Source organism: Triticum dicoccoides, chromosome 5A (genome assembly GCF_002162155.2).
Source record: "Triticum dicoccoides isolate Atlit2015 ecotype Zavitan chromosome 5A, WEW_v2.0, whole genome shotgun sequence".
Classification (NCBI taxonomy): domain Eukaryota; kingdom Viridiplantae; phylum Streptophyta; class Magnoliopsida; order Poales; family Poaceae; genus Triticum; species Triticum dicoccoides.
This window is the reverse complement of record NC_041388.1, coordinates 699,681,201-699,704,002: the sequence shown is the minus strand read 5'-3', so window position 1 is coordinate 699,704,002 and position 22,802 is coordinate 699,681,201. Positions and strand designations below refer to the sequence as shown.

The 22,802-nt window shown below is 47.6% G+C and overlaps 1 protein-coding gene across 1 annotated transcript; it reads left to right on the top strand.

Annotated features, from left to right (window-relative positions):
* Positions 1 to 225: 225 nt before the first annotated feature.
* Positions 226 to 2,971, top strand: LOC119300500. The gene is made up of 3 exons (XM_037577450.1): positions 226 to 269; positions 434 to 889; positions 2,483 to 2,971. Exons 1-3 carry the CDS (start codon positions 226 to 228, stop codon positions 2,577 to 2,579), a joined length of 597 nt encoding a protein of 198 aa, XP_037433347.1. The 3' UTR covers positions 2,580 to 2,971.
* Positions 2,972 to 22,802: the final 19,831 nt, after the last annotated feature.

The window sequence follows — 22,802 nt, the reverse complement described above, 5'->3', positions numbered from 1 at the left end:
ATTTGAGAAGTTTTTGGAAAGTCTTTTTATGTCTAGGCGCTAGGAGTAGTTTGTGGTCATGAAATTTGTTTTTGATGTTTTAAACATTCTCTTGCGCGGCACAATGACAAATGTGTCATGCAGTGGCAAGCTCATTGCCTTGTGATTTACCACGTCGAATGCATTACGATCACATGGACATCGCGTACATCATCAATGAGGGTGGGAAGAAAGATAAGTGGAAACATGGTGAGCCACCGTGTGAAAATAGAGGATGCTCATAATTTGAGGTATTGAGTCATACTTATTTGGCTGGCGTGTAACTTTTTTTGTCTCCCGTTGCAACGCACGGGCAAGTTTGCTAGTTCCTTAAAACGCTCCTTCGTTCACGGGCTGTTGCACTTGGGCCGTTACTGTCTAATGGGCTTGGGCAAAACCCGTCTGGACACACGAGCGAGCAGTTGGCCCAAAAAAATACACAAGCACACCTCTACTCGACGGCACCGGCGGCGCCGCCGCCGCCACGCGCGGCTGGTCTTCCTCACCGACTTGCCGCCGCCCTGTTGCTCTCCCCCTCCCCGTCCGCCCCCAATCTTCTCCGGCGCCACCACAGCCTCCTCTACCTCCAACCTCCTGCTGCCGTCTATCTCCAATTTGCATCGAAGTCGGTGTCCGTGTTCGTGCGGGACAACTTCTTCAAGACGGAGTGCCCAGCCCGAACTCCACAGGGACTTGGATGCCATAAGACCGAGCCCTTGACGGAAATCCCCAGTAAATCACCTCGCATCACAACTTTCGAAGAACCGTCCAATATCGCGCAGAATTCGCCGGAAGAACCTCCGCCGTCCGAGCCTGCTACACCTGACCTGAGGCGGAACAACATCCGCTGTCCGAACGTGCTACACCTGAGGTATGTGCCAGCTTTTCCCAAATTATTCTGTAAAATTTTCATCTACAGTCATAAAAAGTACAGTTCTCCTTGGTCTGGTATGAACCATTCATAATTGGGTAGATAGTTTTCAGTGATTGTAAATATTTGAGATGCTACACTTCTGTTTGATTCTCTGTTTTCTCTCTTTTTGATTCAACTCCATGAACAGGTAAGTTCACGAAGAAATCCTGTTTGCTCCCTGTTTGATTCGAGCCTGAAAGATTCATATTTTGGTAGAAATATTTGTGATGCTCCTTTTGTTGCATCACAATATCCATCTCAAGTATGCCAAAAGAGGAAGACATGCTCTTTACAAAGATAAACTAGATCAAAAGAATTGAAATAGGCAAGAAACATTCATTGCATGTTAAGAATATGGTCCTGTACTGAACCTTTTTACTGTAAATTCGTATTTGTTCTGCTTGAAAAAGCTAGGTCTGATCTTTTGGTAATGTCATAGATTCTTTGCTGAACTCCCTTGGTGTTGGTTGTTCTTGAACTTGAGAAACTTGCGGTCTATAATTGACATCATTCAGTTCCTTGATGAAAACAAAGTTGCATGTCCATTTAGTCTAAAAGTCATATTATGTCTTGAAGCAGTGGAGCGATGCACAGAAAGGTGTGTCGTCCGGTGAGCGGCCCTCCACTATTTTTTCATAGAAGTTCACTTAGTTATGTAGCAGCACAGATGTTGCCTACTGAAAATAGGAGCAATCATGTTATTTAAAAAAAGTGAGGCGAGTCACTGGCCTTTGCATCACAATGATGCACACAGAGCCTAGATTTATATCAACAAAATAATAGGAGAAATTTTGTTGTTTGCATAGAGCCCAGATTTATTACCAAAGTGCACATGGTGGTTTCAATAATTCTAAGAGCATACATCTTATCGATCTGAGATCCATTTTTTTCCAATTATATCAAGAGCATACATCCCATTGATCGGAAATTAATCCATCTCTTTTGTATTTTCCTTGTTCTATAAATGTCTAACTAGGTTATGATTATTGTTAGTTGACGACACAAGAGAGAGGAAGATAAACCAATTTAGTTACCACAATAAGTTTGTGCCTACAAAGTGTTACTCATATTCCACTTTTAGATGAGTTAGCCACAACAAGCATGTTCAGGAGAAACCGTTGAGTGCTTCATGCCACGATCATATCATGATGAGATCTGTGTTTTTTTCACTCAAAATTAACTACCTAATGGTCTGATTAGTTTCTCTATGTGACAATTTCTTGAATAATAGTATACAAGTGCAATTTCCTGTCAAGGCATATGTTCTTCTGTACTTATATAGTGACTTTACAATAGGTTGAATAGATTTGTTTTCAACATTTCCTTCCGATTTGTGCATCTGCAATTAGAAGAAAAAGGTATGTCGTTTGCGTATGTATTCTCGAGTTTCTACACCTGTTTATTTTCACCTAGGTGTTCTACACAAAGAAAAGAGCATGATAAACACCAGCTGTGGGCAATCCTGCAATTTGTCCTGACTATTTGGATTCTACAATGGTAAACCTGGATAGCTTTAATTTTGCTGATGGGATGTTTGCCCTGAATTTATAGTCGTACCATTACGCGATCCATTGATGAGAGGAAGAAAAGGTTGATGATAGTAACCTCGACAAAGAAGGTCACCAAAGTTAGAAGTTGTGCACAATAACAGATGGGATCTGAGTTATGATAAGCTAAGAGTGAACCCGGAGACATGGATGAGTGAGACAAGTGGAAGGGGTGTGTGTATGGTGCATACATGTCAGCGATGATAGTCACAACTTGAGGGGTTTTGCTCACTTGCTCGGTCGCAAGTGCATCATCGCTTAGCTATGGAATTGAGATTGCTAGACTTCAGTCTGTAAATGAACAAAAAGCTAGGACTGATCTTTTAGTCAGTTTTGTGTCAATGAGTAAATCAGTGCTCGAGATTAGTTTTGCATCATATATAATACCAAATATATTTATGTGTCAGCCGTGTGCTGCCTATGGTGGTGGCAACAACCTATTCTGTTTGTTCCCTGTTTGATACAATACAATGTTGATTTTATCTTTGCACAATCTGAAATATTCGATGAACAATCTAACGGTTGGAGGCTTACCTTTTATTTTTGTTGAGGGTTAAGAAGATTTAATTAAATCGTTCGCACGAACTGAACATGATAATGAATACGCAATGCATATCTTCCGATAAGCTTCAGGAGCAACACATATGAGATGTGCTGCTTCAAAGCAAAGAAGGCATGCTATTTATCTCTCGTCCCTTCTTCCAGTATACTTGCAATGCAGCAGCAGAGTTGAGCAATATCAGAAGCATGGGGAAGTTGCGAGATGCTTTTCTTCAAGGTTGTGTTCACTTTCACTGAACTGCAACCAACTACTCTAAGAAAGTAATACATGAGAAAATAATTCTTCTCAAGAAAAACATCTTCTGTCTATGTCAAGTGCTTTGTTTGGGCCGAACCAAAATAGTTAAAGACATTAATAAACTCTTCCCACCAAACAACCAACTATATGTAAAACTTCCCCCAAAAAAACGCACTAAAAAACTATGCTGTAAAAAACCTTAACACAATAAATACAGCTTAAAAATGTTCAAAGTTTCATGCATACTTTCACTCTATTTTTGTTTCAATAAAATATGTTCAAACTTAAAAAACTTTAAAATTTCCCAAAAAGCTTACATTTTTACTAAAAAATAACCATTTAGAAATGCACACTTAAAAATTCCCAAGTAAACATTTAGAAGTGTAAAACAAGAAAACATTTTTTTTTCAAAAAAATCTGTTCAAGTTTTGACATAAATGTTCAAATTTTCATTAAAACATTAATTATACTTAAAAAGTTGTTCTGTTTAATGAAAGCATTAAGTTTTATTAAAAATAAGGAAATTTCCACATTTAACCATACAATCGATGTTTATTAAAATTAGATATAAATAATGGTGCACAATGACACATGATAAATAACGGGCATTTTTTACTAGTAATATATAATCTATCTCTATCCCTATCCCTATCCCTATATATATATATATTATATATTATATATATATATATTATTATTATTATATAATAAAGCACGGATTGACTCCGTGGGTTCACCGTCACAATACGCTTTCTTCCTATGAATTTACGCTTTCAGTTAGAATTTAAAACATATATGCGAGGTGGTACTAATTCGGGGAACCACGTCCTTCTCGCGTCCGTCAACCAGCCCTGCGTCCGTGTACGTGAAGGAGTGCGGCCCAGCCCACGATGCCACACCGGGCGCCTCTCAATTTGGCCAACTTGCTCGCCGCCAGAAATCAATCAGGCCACCCTCTCCTCTCATTTCACATCACCTCATGCATCTTCTCTCACCCAAATATCCATGTACTTGTTGTACCGCCACTTGACAAGTAGTTTATGTTTTTTTTTGCGGGGGGACAAGTAGTTTATGTTATGCACCGACCAGGCGACCACCTCCACGACGCCAGCCAAATCGGCGCCGGGGTCGGCCGGCGTCGTCTGTCCCCGGCCCACGTCGTGCATGCATGCATGCACGCCATCGTGCATGCATGGACCTCTCCCCCGGCGAATATTGTGGGCGCAACTTGTGGCTCCATCGATCTCGTGCTAGCTACTCCAGTAGAAAACGGAACACAAGTAGTGCTATGAGTGTGTGCGTGTTTGCTCCTTCTTTTTTCCTTGCTACTTTGCCGTGAGGATGCATGAACCAAATGGTCGATGAAGTGGCCACACGTCAACGGCACGGTGTGGCACGCTCTAGAAAATTTGGTCAAAGACCAAAGGAAAGGAAAGGGGCGCGTGGGGAAGGAGCGTGCCGCCTGCCGGCCAGGACAATCCAGGAATCGAACTCTGGACGAGCTGGTCAGTCTAGACGGCAAAGGCCAACTGGACCATCTCATTCTTGTGATAAAAATTAAGGATTCGTTCCTATTAAAACACTAGCTCGTGAGGGCGAACAAGGCTCGCTGCTCAGCCCAAGCTGGAGGGACGAGGCGCCAGAAGCTGAGCTCTTCCAGGAGCCCCGGAACGGTCCCACCGGCCACGCTGGAGGCAGCGATTATCGGGTATCGCTAATTCCTTAGGAGCAGGCATATGCTAATCATGGATCTCAGGAGGTGCAGGTCGCCACAGCGAGCAGCTGCCCCGCTCCCACAGTCTCCTACCCTTCGGGAGGAGGGCGCAGGGGGCTGCAGGAGAGGGGCCGAGATCCGACATCACCACCACGGCGTTCGGAGCAAGGTGTTCTCAGGAGGTAGGCCCTCTGCTGTGGAGGTGCCTCAGGGCCTGCCCCTGGCGAAGGACCCGTGGTCGTCGGGGGAACCGCTGGCGACCGCTCTACCCCATCGGCGGCGTCCTGGTTTTCGGTCGTCGTTGATGGCACTAGAGTGTGGCGCAAGGCGGGGCCCTCGTCTGGCGATATGAAGCAAGGCCGGTACCTGTGAAGAAGGCCCAGTGCCTGTGAAGCTCGCCGCCCCGTGACACTCTCACGTAATAATGAGTGAGGCTGTACACGCCCCGGAGTCTCAGGGGTGCCGGCCTCAGGCCCTGGGGCTCCCTCCCACGCCCAGTGGCAGCACTTAGCTCCGCGCTGGTGAGAAGACGTCCAAGACTAGATTAGGTGCCGGACGCGGCCTTTTGTCTGCTTTCATTGCTTTTCCCTTTGGTTGTCACTTTCCCCCGCTGGATTTAAGTTGGATTCGAATTTCAGATTTGCGTGTGTTCAGGGAAGGGGTGCTTAGTCTCGTTCGAGCAATTTCTCGCGTTTTGATTACCACTTCGCCTTAGCTGCCTCCCCTCGTGAGCCCCTCGCGAGCCGGGTCAGGCCCAGCTTGCGCGCAGCCCAGACTCCTACGGATTCGACCAGGGAACACTCGGGACACCACAGCCTCCCACAGGCTACATCAGGGCCCGCACGGGACAAATGTAAACCAGCGCGTCGCTTAAGCCAACCACTTGGCGCGGGCGCATGGGCAATGTAGCGTCTACTAATACGATGAACACAAGTTTTACATGAGGGGCTCCCCCTCCAAAATGCTCTCACAGCCATCAGGCCAAAACCCGAGTCCTATTCATGCAGGGTAAGGAAGCAGGAACGATGCACAATCAGTCGGATAAATCCCCCAATGCGTCCTCAGGAGCACCACCCGAACCGTTGCTGGCGTCGCTGGACTCGCCATCGCTGTCTGCGTCGCCGCCAGCGGCGGCAGGGCCGTTCACCACACCGTCCTCGTCGGCAGCCACGATCACGCCGTTGTTGTCTGAAGCGAAGGCCCTGACAAGAGCATCCACATTGTCTTCCACCCAGTGCGCCAGGTCGTCTCGGACGGCCTGGGGGACTGGGGCGATGGCGGCGTCGAAATCTAAGTGGGGATCCATGTTCCGAAGATGGCTGAAGACGCGAGAAAAGGCGCGCCCGAGCAGGGCGCGGCTCCTCTCCTCCACCAACCTGTCAGCCCTGACCGACCACGCCTCCAGCTGCGTCACCACGTCGGTGAAGACTGAAGGTTGCCTGCGTAGTTGACTGCGTGGGGCTCGCCAACAGCCGCCTCGCAGATGTTGCCCAAGGCTGTGTTGGCTCTCTCCCGGAGCGTGGTGAGCATGGGGCCATGCTCATGCTCCAGGATCCGCCGCTGACGTATCTCGTCCGCATTCTGGCGCGCGACGACCTCAGCCTCCTCCACCCGCTGAAGAAGGAGCACCTCGGCCTGGGAGGTGGTTGACTCCCCTTGCGCTACCTCAAGGGCGGCCCGAAAAGCATCGGCCCGCCGCGTCGCTTCCTCCAGCTTGGCCCTCAAGGCAGCAGTCCTACCTTCAGCCTCGGCCCGGATCAACCCCAGCCTCTCCTAGAACTCGTGCTTGAGGTTCAAGCGCGCCATCGCCACCCGACGTCCGACCTCCTCCAGGACACGGGCTTCCCGTGCAGCGACATCATCCTCCGCCTGCATCACCAAGCGCTCCCTCGTTTCCAGACGCTCGTACTCGCGGGTACATTCAGTGGCTTCCAGCGTCAGCGCCTCCTCACGCTTCTGGAGCTCTGCTGGGTCGCCAGAGGCCACCTTCATCGACGCGAGGGCTGCCTCGTGCAGCTCCACTTGCTCTTCCAGTGAGTGGCACCAGGCTAGGAGCTCTCGAGCCCGCTCCTCCGCCGCCTCTCGCCGCCGGTCAGCTTCCCGGGCCTCCTCAGTGGCCCAAGATCGGGCCTCCCGAGAGGCCACCAGCGACGCCTTGGCCTCTGCATCGTCAAGATCGCGCTGACGGCGTGCAAGGGTGATGGCGCCCTCCAGCTCGCGCCTCTCTGCAGCCAGGCGCAGGCCCTCGGCCTCAAGGCGCGCGTCTTCATCAGCAAGCTCCTCACCAAGCAGGCTCACCGCGTACAGCCGCCCTTCGAAGGAATCCTTGGCGAAGAGCGCGACGCTCCCGGGCGCGCTCGAGCACGTTTTCCACACCATCATCTGCCCCAAGCAAGCGCCGGGGGCCACGAATAAGCACTCCCCCTCCAGGCAGGGGGCTGGGGGCTGGCACCCTCGCGACGGCCAGGCACGCCACGCCAGAAGCCCGGCCTGGAGCCAGCCCGTCCCCAGATGAAGAGCGCAGGGAGCGCCTCAGCCAATCGCAGTCCACGACCAGACGAGAAGCCCATGGCAGGCTGGCTATGCCACGAGAAGGCCCGCGAAGGAGGATCGCGAGGTGCGCAGGGCCACGATGCGCCTCGGGACGGTTCGCCTCTCCGATCGCCCTCACCACAAGGGCTCTGCTGCTCGGAGCGCTTGAGGACGGTGGAGGGGGCGAAGCCAAGGGGGACGGCACCTCAGCCATCTCCGCGAGCTCGGCTGGAAGGGGCCTGCGGAGCAAGGATCAGTAAAAGCAACAGAAGGATCGGGAGCTGGAAAAGGAGAAGGCTTACTCATCAGTGGTGGAGTCATCACGGTTCCCTGTAAAGAGAAGGACGCGGTGTGTTCCCTGGAACGAGCCTTTCAGGCCGCATCACTGGAAGACCCGGATCGCGGAAGCAGGAGGCTTCCCAAGACCGCCCCCAAGAAGAAGAAGACATCATCCGGCCCGGCCCCTCAGGGCCCGCGCCTGCCCAGGGGAACCTCCTTCCATCGCATAGGAAAGCGCGCCCGGCGCCCTCCTCAGGCAGGGCTCGGGGGCTCTCCCCTGGAGGGCCACCGACCTGGCTAAGGTCATGAGGGAGGCGCTTGGGCACCACATGGAGGCATGTTTCGAAGCACGTTTCCCTCAAGAAGGAGTAAGGCAAGGAGAGCCAGACCCTCAGGAGTTCGTCAGCAAGGCCATTCAGGAGCTACAGGAGTCAAGAGTCATGAAAGGCGGCCGCCGCCTACCAGCTGTGGTTCCCCATCCTGGCGAGGGTGGTGGGCTACGCGTCTGCATCGACATACCAGGGCTCAATCGAGTCGCCTCTCTGGAGCGCCTCTGGCCCTCGTGAGTGGGGCGCTGCGAAGGTCCACCCCGCAGCTACGTTCACGTGCCTTACGGCTTGCCGAACGCGACTGCCACGTACCAGCGCCTTATGAGGGGCATCATGGAGGCTCAAGAGGCTAGCATTCCGCAGCCCTGGCGGAGATGGAGATGGTCTGCGAGGAGCCACCAGCGCCTCCGGAGCCTCCCGAGGCCCCTGGGCCTGGGGGCTCATGAGGATCGGCTTCCGCAGCCCACCGAGTCTGCTACACCAACACCCCTTCGTCCTCAACATCATCAGGGAACAGATCCTAAAAGGACGCTAACTACACGCGCCCCTGCGAAAGACGCCATCGTCAACAGCGGGCCGTCAAGCACCGGCACCAACCCCATCCAGATCAGAGTCGGTGACGGCCTGACGAGCCCGCCCTGCTCCAGGAGCGGCGCCGGCTCGGGGGCTCGTAGCTGTCGTCGCTCGTCTCCGGAGTCGCGAAGAGCTCACCGGAGTCGCTGGACCCTCCGACGCCTCCGCCGCTTGAGCAGCCGCTAAGGGAGCGGTCGGCGGGCCCAGTCCTCGCCGTAGCAGGGTCCCGACCACCTCTCCCGGGGCAGCACTCCAGCCGGTGCCCGTTCGCATCGAAGACCTTGAAGAACATCACCGAAGTACCATCGTACGCCAAGTGGATCGCGAAGGCGCCTCTTGTCCTGCAAACCCGGGCGATTTCGCTCCAGCCTCGAGTCATGAAGACCTCGCCTGGGGCAACGACCGCGACCTCTGCCTCGGTCGTGAGGGTGCTGCAGCCGGCATGCTGCAGCCAAAGCTCCAGGAGTTCTCCCTGCGGGATGATGGAGGCGAAGAAGGAAGGAAGGAGAATCCAAGATTGAGGAGGCATGGCGGCGTGGAGCACGAACTCTCGGGAGGAGCCCTCGGTGTGGACCCCAAGGGGGACGACCCACACCTTCGTGACCCGTCGGCGCCGATGGCGGCGCCGCCCGTGGCGATCGACATCGACTCCTTTAGAGCCCTTGATGTGGGCGTACAAGGGAAGCGGGAACCCCGGCGGTGGCCGCTCGCACCAGGGCCTCGACACCACCTGATGGGCCCCCTCGTCCCGGCCGCGGAGGGCGAGCCGTTTCTTCGGCGGGAGCGGGTCTGGTTCCTCTCGGGGAGCCTTTCCCTTCTCTGCCGTCGAGAACCGGCGGATCAGAGCCATCGCAGCAAGATGGAGCAAGGACCGGGAAGAAGGAGAAGCAAGAAGGGATGGACTGGAAGGGCGCGCGCCGTTCCATACTTATGGCCGGCGAAGGCCAACCGCCGACCTCCACGATCGCAGGTAATCACGACCCGCTTTGCATGCAGGGACTTTTCCAATCCGTGCAGTTGCCGAGGCGCCGTGGGGAAGTGGAGACGCCCACGTTCAATCAACCGCCACGCGGCGCCCAAGGCCGCAGGCTGTTAGGGCCCGCGGCGCTTCGCTCTTACCCTTTCGCCTCCCTGCACGGCCAAGTCCGGGCGCGCCTTGGGCCCGGGGGCTACTGTCGGTGTTCTGGGAACGGGGGTCCCAGACTTGCCTGCCTGCGGCGTGGCTCAAAAGGGGGCCCAGCATGGCCCATCTTCATCAACACAGACCCAAGACCCTCGCGAGGGGCCAAGCCTCGCGGGGCGAACGACACAGAGCTTCCTCAGGCACGGCCTCATCAGGCTAGCTCGTGAGGAGGCGGAGAGATCAAGGCGGGGTACCTCACGAGGTGCCCGTGACGCAAGCCATGACGACCAAAGGCGCCAGCCGGGTGCCAGCCGCGTAGTGTCCTCCTTTCCTCTTTGGTGCAAAGGGAGCAAGCGCAGGCGAGAGCATCAAGCAAAGGCACCCGTTTCGGTGCAACGAGACCAAGACCAGTCCAACGGCAGGGAGGAAGTCATTGTGGAGCCCAAGCCAGCGTCACCACCAGAGCCTTTGGCAGGCGAGGACCAACTTTAGTCAGGATAAGTGTACCAAATGTTCTCCTTCAAAATGGCCAATTGTTGGCGCCCTTCCCGCTCAATATTTGGGAAGAGGCCCAGGGCCTTTGCCTATAAATAGGACTAGCCACCCCCAGGATAGAGGGATCGGAAATCGGGGAGAGAATCGAGAAGAGATAGAGAGAAGGGTGACTGAACTCCTCCTAGCAGTTCATCCCCTCAGCCAAGAACAGACCCTCGCGAGGCTGTTCTTCCTTGTATTGCTCATCATCATCAGCCCACGAGGCAATCCACCACACCACATACTGGAGTAGGGTATTACACCACAACAGTGGCCCGAAATAGTATAAACCCTGCGTCTCTTGTGCTATTCTTTCCATAGCTTAGATCTTAGCGAGGCGGAGGGGTGCAGGTAGGTAGAAGGCGAAATCTCTGCGCGCACCCCAGTGTTCGAACCTCAAGGGTCTGCCGGAACCCGAAATCCGACAATCTTGCATCAATGAGTTCTAAAAAGCGAATTTTTATTCAGTTTTCTTGTGGGTTTGACTTGACAAGGCAATAAAACTAAGAAAGAGGAAGGAAAAAATAAGGCAGGGAATGATGGCGGTCTTCCGGCGAAACCGGCATCCCAGGTGCTTTCTCTAGCTTGGTAGTATGATATTGTCTTGCATGTTGCATACGGTGTCTAGCTTGCATTGTTTCTTATTTGTTGAAATGGCTTCTGCTTAGTTTACACAAATAGTTGTGAATATGCAATGTTGTCCTGTTTTTTTATACATATTCCATCCTGGTATCATGTCTTTGCCTTACATCTCGCATTCTTTTCTAGCTTGTACTACTTCTAATTTTTTGAAATGGCACTTATGACAAGACAATTTTAACTTGGTAGAGTGATATTCGTTGCATCTTTCATATGGTGTCTAGCTTTCATTGCTTCTAATTTGTTGAAATGCCTTCTGCTTAGTTTACACATCATAAGCTCTGAATATGCAATGATGTGAATATGCAATGGCACTAATGACGAGAGACCTTTCACTTGGTAGTGTGATGTTGTTTGCATCTTGCATATGATTTATTTCTTGTACTACTTCACATTTGTTTTAATGCGAGTTATGACGAGACACTGTTAACTTGGAAGAGCGATATTTGTAGCATCTTTCATATAGTGTCTACCTTCCATTGCATTGCTTCTAATTTATTGAAATGTCTTTTGCTTAGTTTACACATCATAGTTCTGCTTATCTCATGCCGTCCTCCTATCATGTGGTTGTCTAACATCAAAGTTAAGTTCGTCTGTATCACGCATCAATTTGTTCTGAAGAACTAAATTGTTATTCCATTTTCTTGTCGGCTTGACTTACATGGCATAGAGAAAGAGGAAGGAACACAGAATAACAGGTGATGGTGTTAGTACTAAGGATACACATAAATGGAAGCAGAGGAATCCCGCAGATTTTGCTGGTACTGATGGTGCAATAAAAGGTCAAAGTCCAGCGGAAAATTGTACAAACGGGGTATCCTATGCTACACGAGCTGCAGAACAAGCCAAACAGAAACCAATAGCTGCCACGAAAGAAGCAGAGACAACCCTAGTTGTTGCAACACCTTCCACAGTACCACCAGCTGCAGGAGTTACTCGTTCGTCAAGTTAGCTAGCAGCACGTTCCCAAGCTCCCTTGCCACCTGACACTACTTCCGAAGCACTCTTGACACAAGACGAGTTGGCAAGATTAGATGAACTTTGTGAGCTTCCACAGCAAGAAGGTAGTTGCAGGAGTCAAGTTACAATTGCATGCTTCTTTATATGTAATCTCACAGTTTGATGTACACTAAGACTTCCTATGTTCGTTGTTGGACTAGCACCTAGGCGCAAGAGGAAACAAACATCAGGGGTAATACTCGATAGGTTAACTAAATCTAGAGGGAAGAATGGATCCGTTTTGAGGCAGGTTTAAAAAGGCCACGTGATGCTACAAAGTCAGCCAAGTTAGTATCAGAGGCAGCGGTTGCCGTTAGGTGTCATGTATGTATCCTCCCAACATGGATTTAGTACATGAATGACAAAGACGAAACCCAGTTCAACACCTTCCTCGACCATTTATCTGTAAGTATGGTTATGTATGGAAACTAGTAATATCGTCTTGCTCTGTCCCATACTTTGTAGGTTGCTGATAATGAGACTCCCATAATTTTCAACAGATGAGGTTCAAGTTGGATAGCCAAGATGATGCAACCAGGCAAGCTTGCGCCCATGTTTTCAAGTCTTCTCTGCGACAGTATCGGTATAAGATGAGGAAAACTCACTTTGAAGGCAAGGCTAACAGTGAACTTGCCGAAACATCTCCAGTGGAAAATATATCAGATGAAGACTGGAGAGGCCTCGTTAAACACTGGTCTTGTCGTGGGATTGTCATGACAGATTTCCTAGTGTGAGGACTTAGTCTTGGAGCCATCACAGCGAGATTAGCTTAAAGGGCTTAACACGGGACAAAGAACACATGGAGTTTATACTAGTTCGGCCCCTTGCGGTGAAGGTAAAGGCCTAATCCAGTTGAGGTGGTATTACTTATGTCTCGATTACCAGGGAGCGAATATGCTTGACCTAGCTTTCGATCTCTTCTTTCTTGCCCCTAACTCACCGCCGGGTCATCCCTTTATATACTGAGGTTGACGCCCGGTGTCTTACAGAGTCCGGCCGGCTCATAAACGTGTCCGGCTGGGTGACTTAACTACAATTGCCTTATCATACAAGTTGTACACATATGGCGGTTTACACCTAAGGTCCTTAAGCCGCATTTGGACCTTGGGCCCTTCATAAATTATCCTCATCAACCGCCATCTTCAATTCCTTCATGGGCTGTCTCTTATGAGTCGCCATGAATATAACCTGGCCCCTCTTGGGCGGATTAACTCAATAACTATATCCCCAACATTAGGCCCCAGGTTGATTTGAACCTGTTCACATCAATCTTCAACACTTAGAAAAATCCCTCCTTCATTACCTTTGCGAAACTTGTAACTCGTCATGACGTCATCCTCTGGGATCATGATAACCCGCCGTGACGTCACCTATCATTAATTTTACACAAGGCCAAATCTTCAACATATCTCCTTATTTAATGAATCTCGATTCCCGTGCTTGCCACTTATCCATTCGCCTTATAAATAGGGTCGGGGGTCTCTTTCAATTCCCCCCCTCGGTCTCTTCGTCTTGTCTTCTTCCCCGCAATGCCCTAGCACTTGTGCTCCGCCGCCGTCGACCCTCGCCTCTGTTTTGTCAACGACCGCTGTATCAACCTGTTCGGACCAGATTCTACTCGTGTGCCTCCGCTGCTCAACAACCTTGGTAAATTCCTCCTCTCCCCCCTCCGAGATCTCATTAGGGTTTACAGGAGTCCATGGAAGCTCATCGCCGTTCTTCACTGTTCTTCTCTATAGCACGGATATTCAACTGAAGCTTGATACCTTTCTTGTGCGGCAATAACCATAGTTCCTTTTTTCATCATCAGAGCATCTCCTTTTGAATAGAAAATTCAATCTCGATCTTGTGAACTTCTCAAGCTCCCATATTTAGGTCTGAATATATTTTTATTTCCTGACGCGCATTAGATCCAAAATTGTAACATCGATCTGTGAAACCTGTTTTTCATCACTTAGCAATTTCCATCTGTAGATCTGTTCTTCCAATAGTGGTATGGACGGCTTAATTTAAAAATAATAACTTGCCAGGTATCATTAGCCCCTTTTAAGCCACCAATATCTTTCAGTAATCTTGTAATATCATGCTCCGGCTTAATATCTAATTGTGCTTCATTATTGTTTGTCCTTGAATCATAAACCGGCTTAACCATGTGATCTTAAACCGACGTAATCTTTTTTTCCAAAAATGGCTAAGACATATACTTCCTGCAATTGGGTTAAATCCCAGATTACTGAAGAAGATTTGAACAATCATGTTGCCACTAGCGCCTTAGCCAAAAATGATGATATCCACTTGAGAGCTCCTGGTGATAAAGTCCTTCCTCGACCCAAAAATTGGGAAGTAGTCATTTTTACTGATCACTTGGATCGAGGGTTCAGCCGTCCCAGCTCAAATTTTTTTTTTGTGACGCACTTCATTTCCTCCAACTGCACCCTCAAGACATTGGACCCAACTCCGTGTCTAACCTTTGCAATTTTCAAGTATTCTGTGAAGCCTATCTTCAAGAGGAACCCACAGTTGTCTTGTTCAGGGAATTCTATTATTTAAATCATCAGACTGAATTTGTTGACAGACCATGCCAAGAACTTGGTGGAGTCATCATTCAGAAGAGAAAAGACGTCAGTTTTCCTCATGCCAAACTTGATAGCCATCCCAAAGACTGGAAACAGAAATGGTTCTGTGTTAGGGACACTTCCCTAGTAGGTGAGAATCCTCTGCCGGGTTACCGTGAGCACCAGCTTAACAACAACCATCCACTGCCCCAACGTCTTGATGCCAAGGAGAGGGCCAAGTATGTGCGTGCCTTCTCAAAACTTAGATCCTTTATGGCTAACAGTTTAACAGACGTCGATTTTTTTCCGGTGTTGGCTGTCTTGGAGTATTTTGCCATTAAGCCGTCACTCCGGCTTAATGTGCAAATATACCGGTGATGTCAAAGATCCTCAGCTGCATTGTGACATTCAGCTATCTGAGGCAGAAGTTACTGGAGCAACTAAAAAACTGTCGAATGAGCCTGTAAAAGAGTGCAGCAAAACTGGACTCAGTCCTTTCTGTACCATCAACAAGCCACCAGTCGTAAGAATTGCTCAACTCCTACTTAATCCTCCTTCTCAATATTCTCTTATGATCTTTCCAATCTTAATAGGCCGACGACCCATTTTGGAAGAGGAAACCACAGGATAAGCCGGCCAGCAACTCGTGTTAAGCTCAGGGTCAACAAGAAACCCACCAAAAAGAAAACCGCCGACTCTGCCGATTTAAACATTGATGATGATGATGACAATCATGAGTTAGAGGTATAACTTGATTCACTTGGCTCCTTTTTCATACATCTTATTGACAGTAACTGTTATCAGGATGACGCAGAGGCTAGCCGGGCTGGTGATGCTGAGGTAACTATTCTTTCCTCTGGCTCAGAGTCTGTGCCAACATAGAAAACCCGTCAAGCAAGCCGGAAAGTAAGATTTTATCACCCTCTAGCTTACTTGGATCCAAACTTTCTATTGAAGAAATAGCAACATGAAGTCCGCCGCATGACCCGGCATAGCGGCAATGTGATCACTTCTTCCGGCTTACCAGACGTCCTGCCTCGCAAATGCCGTCCAGAGGTCTCATATCTTTCTGACATACTTTACCCCAAGGCAGGTTATTTTCGACAACCTCTTAACCCATCTGACTCAATCTATCAGGGGACTTCCCGTTCCTCTTCTGGCGAGTCAACAGGAACACAGATTCCTGCTTCCAAAACTGTACCTGGGTAAGTTTGTTTCCAACTGTTCCAACTTGCATATTTGATCACCCTCTTGACTTTCATTCATTGTTTACTTTTCAGGGCCCAAGCTAAACCCAACAAGAAGGCCAAGTTAAATAAGCCGGTTGATGACTCGAATCCGCCTGAGCTAGAGAAACAACAACAAGAGCTTTCTCAACCAATTTCTAACAACATTGTTGATGATTTGCCGCCACAGGATCATCATGCTGATATTAACTTGATGAATGATAACCCGTCTGAGGCTAACCCGCCAAGTCCTGCTAAAACATTCAGTCCTGTTAAACCAGCGGAAGAAAAAGATGCTGATGTCATCATTACTGGCCATGGTTTCACAACTCTGGGTCATCCTACCACCTTATCCAGGCATGATGCTAAGGAAGAACTTAGCGCTGAAGATAAGGGCAAATGGAAAGTAGACTTGGAGAGCTATACTCATTTCAGCGCTCAGGACCTCCATTCAGGCTATTTAAATCGCCTGTATACCAGCTGTGACTTCGAGGCCGGCTTAGTAAACTTAATGAAGGAACGCTATGAGGTAAACATTGAAATCCCTTTCACATAAGTATATTTCACTTAGCCACCAAGTTTATTGGACATGACAGATCAGAATGTGCGGTAAACTTTAATAGTTGTATAAATAAAACTCAATAGCCAAACTGATGATGATAATACTTCAACTCTACATATGTAGTCCCAAGGGTCGGCTTAACAATTATGTTAAGCCGAGACTTCTGAATAGTACAGATAAACATTGCATCTGTAACCTCCAAGGGCCGGCTTAACAATTATGTTAAGTCGATACTTATCGCTTGTTGAAAAGCAACAACCCAATCTGCAAGCTTTATAAGCCGGCTGATATTACTTATCCGGGTCATAAATATGGCTGAGAAAAAAGCAATATGCATTAGCCCCCAAGTGTCAAGGATAATACTTATATTATGCTTGGGACTTTGTAGTATTTGAAGAAGTGATAGACATTAGCCCCCATGTGCCAAGTATAATACTTGTTATTATGTTTGGGACTTCGTATTAATTCATTGCTTTCTCACAAATTGTTTACCTCTTGCAGGATGATCTTAGCAGTATAGAATCCCAAGTCCCCGACCTTCAGGAAAATATCAAATCTCAACAAGCAGAGACCTCCAAAGCCAAAGATGAACTAACCAATGCATTAGCAGCCATGAGAAAATTGAAGGAAAGCTTTAAGGCTAAAGAAAAAGGTTGGGATATAGATAGGTCAGCCCTGCTGAAGAGAGCTGAGGACGCTGAGGCTGCGCTTAAGCCGGTAACTGAGGAGTTATCCGGTTTAAAGCAGCATATTAACCTTATGTCAGCAGCCATCTTTGGTAAGAACAGACTACTCTTGTACTTGTAAGAATCATATTAAAAGCTACTGCCAGCTTACTCATAACATCATTTATGCAGGTTCTCGGAGCACGAAGTTGGGCTCAGATATGCGCGCCCGGCTTAAAGCTGTCTACACTCTTGTAGAGCAGCTATATACTAGTGCCCAACGAACCATTGCTGCGACAATGCATAAGAAGTCTCCTTCAACACTTATCCTAGACACTCTGAATCAACTATCAGTGCTGCCTAGAAGGACTGAGGACTTAAAACAGGGAGCTGCTAGGGCTGGTGCTTTAACTGTTTTAAGCAGGGTGAAAGCATGACAGGCCGATCTTGACCCGGAAGATTTGGCTAACGGCTGCTCCAGTGTTAAGGAAGATGGATCTGATTTTAGTGCTGATGACTTGCAGAAATAGCAAGAGCTATGCGCCCATTAGCAAGTAAGCTAGCTGATGAAACCAGATTATCCACATACCAGGCGGCTTATGACGCTGACAACAAGAAGATTGGTGCGCTGGTTCATGAACCAACAGATCTTATTCCTCCGATTTGTAAGCACACCTTTGCCCCTGACATTGACCCATCAAATCTTATTGACGATGAAGCTGTGTTTAGAGCGTTGACTGTTATCAACTGGGCTACGCCTAACTTCCAGCTGATGGATAAGCAAGGAGGTGAAGATGAGGAAGAGGTGCCAGAAGATCCCGAGCCTTCAACCCACCGGCCATAAGCCGGTGTACTTTTCAGAATAATTTGCTGTATTGATAACTTTGACGACCACTTAATCTGGTTGGGCCATCAGATGCCTTGTAATAGGCTAGCTTAAACTCTTACCTGCTATACCATCGTGCATATTTTGCTTTGCATGACACTGTTGATCTGCCAATTGAAGGTCTGCCACTTGTGCTTATAATATCAGCAATTTGAATCTGTTCCTGTATACAAACAAACCACAAGTGTCCCGACGGTTTACCGCAGGATGGGTCATAATGCCCAATATATAATCACTGGAAACTACAATAGTTTATAACCAAGGCTGGCCTTAATTATAACTATATATAATTTACAATATATCATACCTTTGGTATTTGATTATGTTGTCGACTTATCATACCAATGCAGTAAGGGTGATAACCCAAAAATTTGAACACACAATGTTCTTTCTTCATTGTTATATATAGCCGGCTTATAATATCATAAACCGGAAGGGGTAATACCCCAAACCTTAGAGAATAATGTTTCTAAGGAATTTTAACATCATGATGTGCTGGCGACTTATAGTCCAAAGCCAGGCCGGGTTAATAAACACCGGATATTTTCTTATCACATACTGGTCGACTTATAGTCAAAAACTAGGCTGGGTTAATAAACACCGGTGAATTGTAATCATAAAGCATTATAAGCCTCATTAGATAAACCTCAAAAAATCTGTTGAAATAAAACCAAACGCAAAAACATGGCTTTTATAGGCCGCCGAGCCTAAATGTCAAGTGATTTCACGGGCCGCACAACCACTGAGATAAACCTTTATACAAACCTTATAAGCCGGACCTCACATAACCAATCGTCGTTTTAACTTTGATAAGTTCTGGGTCTGCATGAGTTTGACTTGTCAAAAGTACGGCGGGTCATTCCAGGATTACCTGGGCAGAGTGGCAGACTTAAAAAGGCAGGGTAACCCGGGGTTTTAGGTGAATACACCTGGCTTCCGAGTCTGACTTTTAAGCCTATTACAAGGGTCATAAAAACTCTTGTCCTTTAGAACAAAGATCCCCAAGCAATATGTTTGAGCTGTTCTCAATGGGCGCCTATGTTTGAGTTGTGCTTTTGCAACAAACTCTCTTTGGTCCCTTTAACCTGGGTAGCAAGCCCCCAAGTTTTTTATATATATGGCCTATAAGCAGAAGCCCCCAAGTGACCAAAAACTCGTTATTTAATGAGAAAACGACAGAGGCCCTGCTTTAACAGGGATACCAATTTTATTATATTGATCATAATATATACATTGTCAAAATATGTACATCAGAAGAGCCTATGGCTTAGGTGTAGTAAGGCTGAAGATGAGCAATATTCCACAGCCGGTGGGTCTCCTCCCCCGACTTACGTGAGTATTTGTGCTCTCGAACATCGATAAGGTAGTAGGACCCATTGTTGAGATTCTTACTGACCACAAAAGGTCCTTCCCAAGGTGGGGATAACTTGTGCATATCAGTTTGATCCTGGATAAGCCGGAGCACCAGATGACCTTCTTGAAAAGTTCTGGTTTTAACCCGACGGCTGTGATTACGGCGCAGATCTTCCTGGTAGATCGCCAAACAAGCTGCCGCGATGTCACGCTCCTCATCTAATAGGTCAAGTGCTTCCTAACGTGCCTTTTCATTGTCGGCTTCAACATAAGCCGCCACATGCAGCGAGTCATGACAGATGTCACTAGGGAGAACCGCCTCTGCTCCGTAAACCATGAAGAAGGGCGTGTAACCCATAGATCTATTTGCGTGGTATTAATGCTCCATAACACGGAAGGTAACTCCTCCACCCAACAACCCGGCATCCTCTATAGGGGAACCATAAGCCGGGGCTTGAGGCCTCTCTGGATGTCTTGATTGGCTCTCTCAGCTTGACCGTTAGATTGTGGGTGAGACACTGACGACACGTCAAGCCGGATATGCTCACGTTGACAAAATTCTTTCATAGCACCCGTGGACAGATTAGTGCCATTATCAGTTATGATACCGTGGGGAAAGCCAAAACAGAAAATCACCTTTTTAATAAACCGACCTGCTGTCGCCGCGTCACATTTACTGACCGGCTCTGCCTCAACCCACTTTGTAAATTTGTCAACCGCCACCGAGAGGTGTGTTTTCTTATCCTTGGACCTTTTGAAGGGTCTGACCATATCTAGCCCCCAGACTACAAATGGCCAAGTAATTGGAATCATCCTTAATTCTTGAGCCGGCACATGGGCTTGTCATGAACATTTCTGACATCCATCACACCTACTGACCAGGTCTTCAGCATCAGCATGAGCCGTCAGCCAATAAAATCCATGACGAAAAATTTAGCCACGGGAGACTTCGAACCGACATGATGACTGATACGTCTCCAACGTATCTACAATTTTTGATTGTTCCAAGCTATTAAATTATCTGTTTTGGATATTTATGGGCTTTATTATTGATACGTCTCCAACGTATCTATAATTTTTGATTGCTCCATGCTATATTATCTACTGTTTTGGACATTATTGGGCTTTATTATCCACTTTTATATTATTTTTGGGACCAACCTATTAACCGGAGGCCCAGCCCAGAATTGTTGCTGTTTTTTTGCCTATTATAGGGTTTCGAAGAAAAGGAATATCAAACAAAGTCGAAACGGAATGAAACCTTCGGGAACGTGATTTTCTCACCGAACATGATCCAGGAGACTTGGACCCTACGTCAAGAAACAAAAGAGGAAGCCACGAGGTAGGGGGCGCGCCTACCCCCCAGGCGCGCCCTCCACCCTCGTGGGCCCCCTGTTGCTCCACTGACGTACTCCTTCCTCCTATATATACCTACGTACCCCCAAACGATCAGATACGGAGCCAAAAGCCTAATTCCACCACCATAACTTTCTGTATCCACGAGATCCCATCTTGGGGCCTGTTCTGGAGCTCCGCCGGAGGGGGTATCCATCACGGAGGGCTTCTACATCAACACCATAGCCTCTCCGATGAAGTGTGAGTAGTTTACCTCAGACCTTCGGGTCCATAGTTATTAGCTAGATGGCTTCTTCTCTCTTTTTGGATCTCAATACAATGTTCTCCCCCTCTCTTGTGGAGATCTATTCGATGTAATCTTCTTCTTTTTTGCGGTGTGTTTGTTGAGACCGATGAATTGTGGGTTTATGATCAAGATTATCTATGAACAATATTTGAATCTTCTCTAAATTCTTTTATGTATGATTGGTTATCATTGCAAGTCTTCGAATTATCAGTTTGGTTTGGCCTACTAGATTGATCTTTCTTGCAATGGGAGAAGTGCTTAGCTTTGGGTTCAATCTTGCGGTGTCCTTTCCCAGTGACAGTAGGGGCAGCAAGGCACGTATTGTATTGTTGACATCGAGGATAACAAGATGGTTTTTTTTATCATATTGCATGAATTTATCCCTCTACATCATGTCATCTTGCTTAAGGCGTTACTCTGTTTTCATGAACTTAATACTCTAGATGCATGCTGGATAGCGGTCGATGAGTGGAGTAATAGTAGTAGATGCAGGCAGGAGTCGGTCTACTTGTCTCGGACGTGATGCCTATATACATGATCATACCTAGATATTCTCATAACTATGCTCAGTTATGTCAATTGCTCAACAGTAATTCGTCCACCCACCGTAAAATACTTATGCTCTTGAGAGAAGCCACTAGTGAAACCTATGGCCCCCGGGTCTATCTTCATCATATTAATCTTCCAATACTTAGTTATTTCCTTTTCTTTTTACTTTGATTTTTTTACTTTGCATCTTTATCACAAAAATACCAAAAATATTATATTATCATATCTATCAGATCTCACTCTCATAAGTGACTGTGAAGGGATTGACAACCCCTTATCGTGTTGGTTGCGAGGAGTTATTTGCTTTGTGCAGGTACTAGGGGACACGCGCGCAACCTCCTACTGGATTGATACCTTGGTTCTCAAAAACTGAGGGAAATACTTACGCTACTTTGCTGCATCATCCTTTCCTCTTCGGGGAAATCCAACATAGTGCTCAAGAGGTAGCAAGAAGAATTTCTGACGCCGTTGCCGGGGAGGTTCGTGCAAGTCAAGATTTGACTTCCGACAACGAGCCATTTCTGGCGCCTACGCATAAGTCAACATACCAAGTACCCATCACAATCCTTATCTCCCGCATTACATTATTTGCCATTTGCCTCTCGTTTTCCTCTCCCCCACTTCACCCTTGCCGTTTTATTCGCCCTCTCTCTCTCTCTTTCTATCCCCCCTCTCTCTCTCTATCCTCCCTCTCATTCTCTATTTGCCTCTTTTTGCCCACTTGCTTTTTGCTTGTGTGTTGGATTGCTTGCTTGTCGTTATGGCTAGTCCCTTATCTTCTCCCTCCCGAGAATGAAGTTCTAAATTTTAAGCAAAGGGAGGGAGAAAATTTAAAATACGCTTGGTATAGAATTTGCAATGCTCAAAATAAATCTACCAGGAAGCAATCTACTTCCGTTCTTCTTCGCAATTTTTATGTAGGCGTCACTCCTTGGCACAGATATATCCTTGATACCATTACCGGAGGGAACTTCTTGGGTAGCCATACTTTTGATTCTTACAATGCTATGATAGATTTTTTTGGCTGACCACCTCTTTTGGTTAATGGAACTATGTTAACTTTGGTGCATGTAATGCAAAGACTTGAAATTATTGAAAATAAGGTTGCTACTGTAGAGTTAATTGAAAATTTGGATAAAAAGATCCACAACCAAATTACCCAATATGGATCTAAAGTAGGAGTAACTTTGAAAAATATTAAAGAGAAAGAACCTATAGTTAATGAAAGAATAAATCATGATTCCACTAGAATCGATAAACATGAGGGTATCATTACCAACTTGGGAACCACTTTTTCTTCCGTAAAGAATACTCCAAGTCCTTCGACTAAAATTGCCAAGCTTATGTATGTTCCTAAAAATTAGG

Bases quoted from the DNA above. Each gene is read 5' to 3' on its own strand.
- LOC119300500 (XM_037577450.1), top strand. From the start codon at position 226: ATGGTGAGCCACCGTGTGAAAATAGAGGATGCTCATAATTTGAG. The intron at 270-433 runs GTATTGAGTCAT...TGGACACACGAG, and splicing joins GAGGATGCTCATAATTTGAG to CGAGCAGTTGGCCCAAAAAA. The intron at 890-2,482 runs GTATGTGCCAGC...CTGAATTTATAG, and splicing joins CCGAACGTGCTACACCTGAG to TCGTACCATTACGCGATCCA.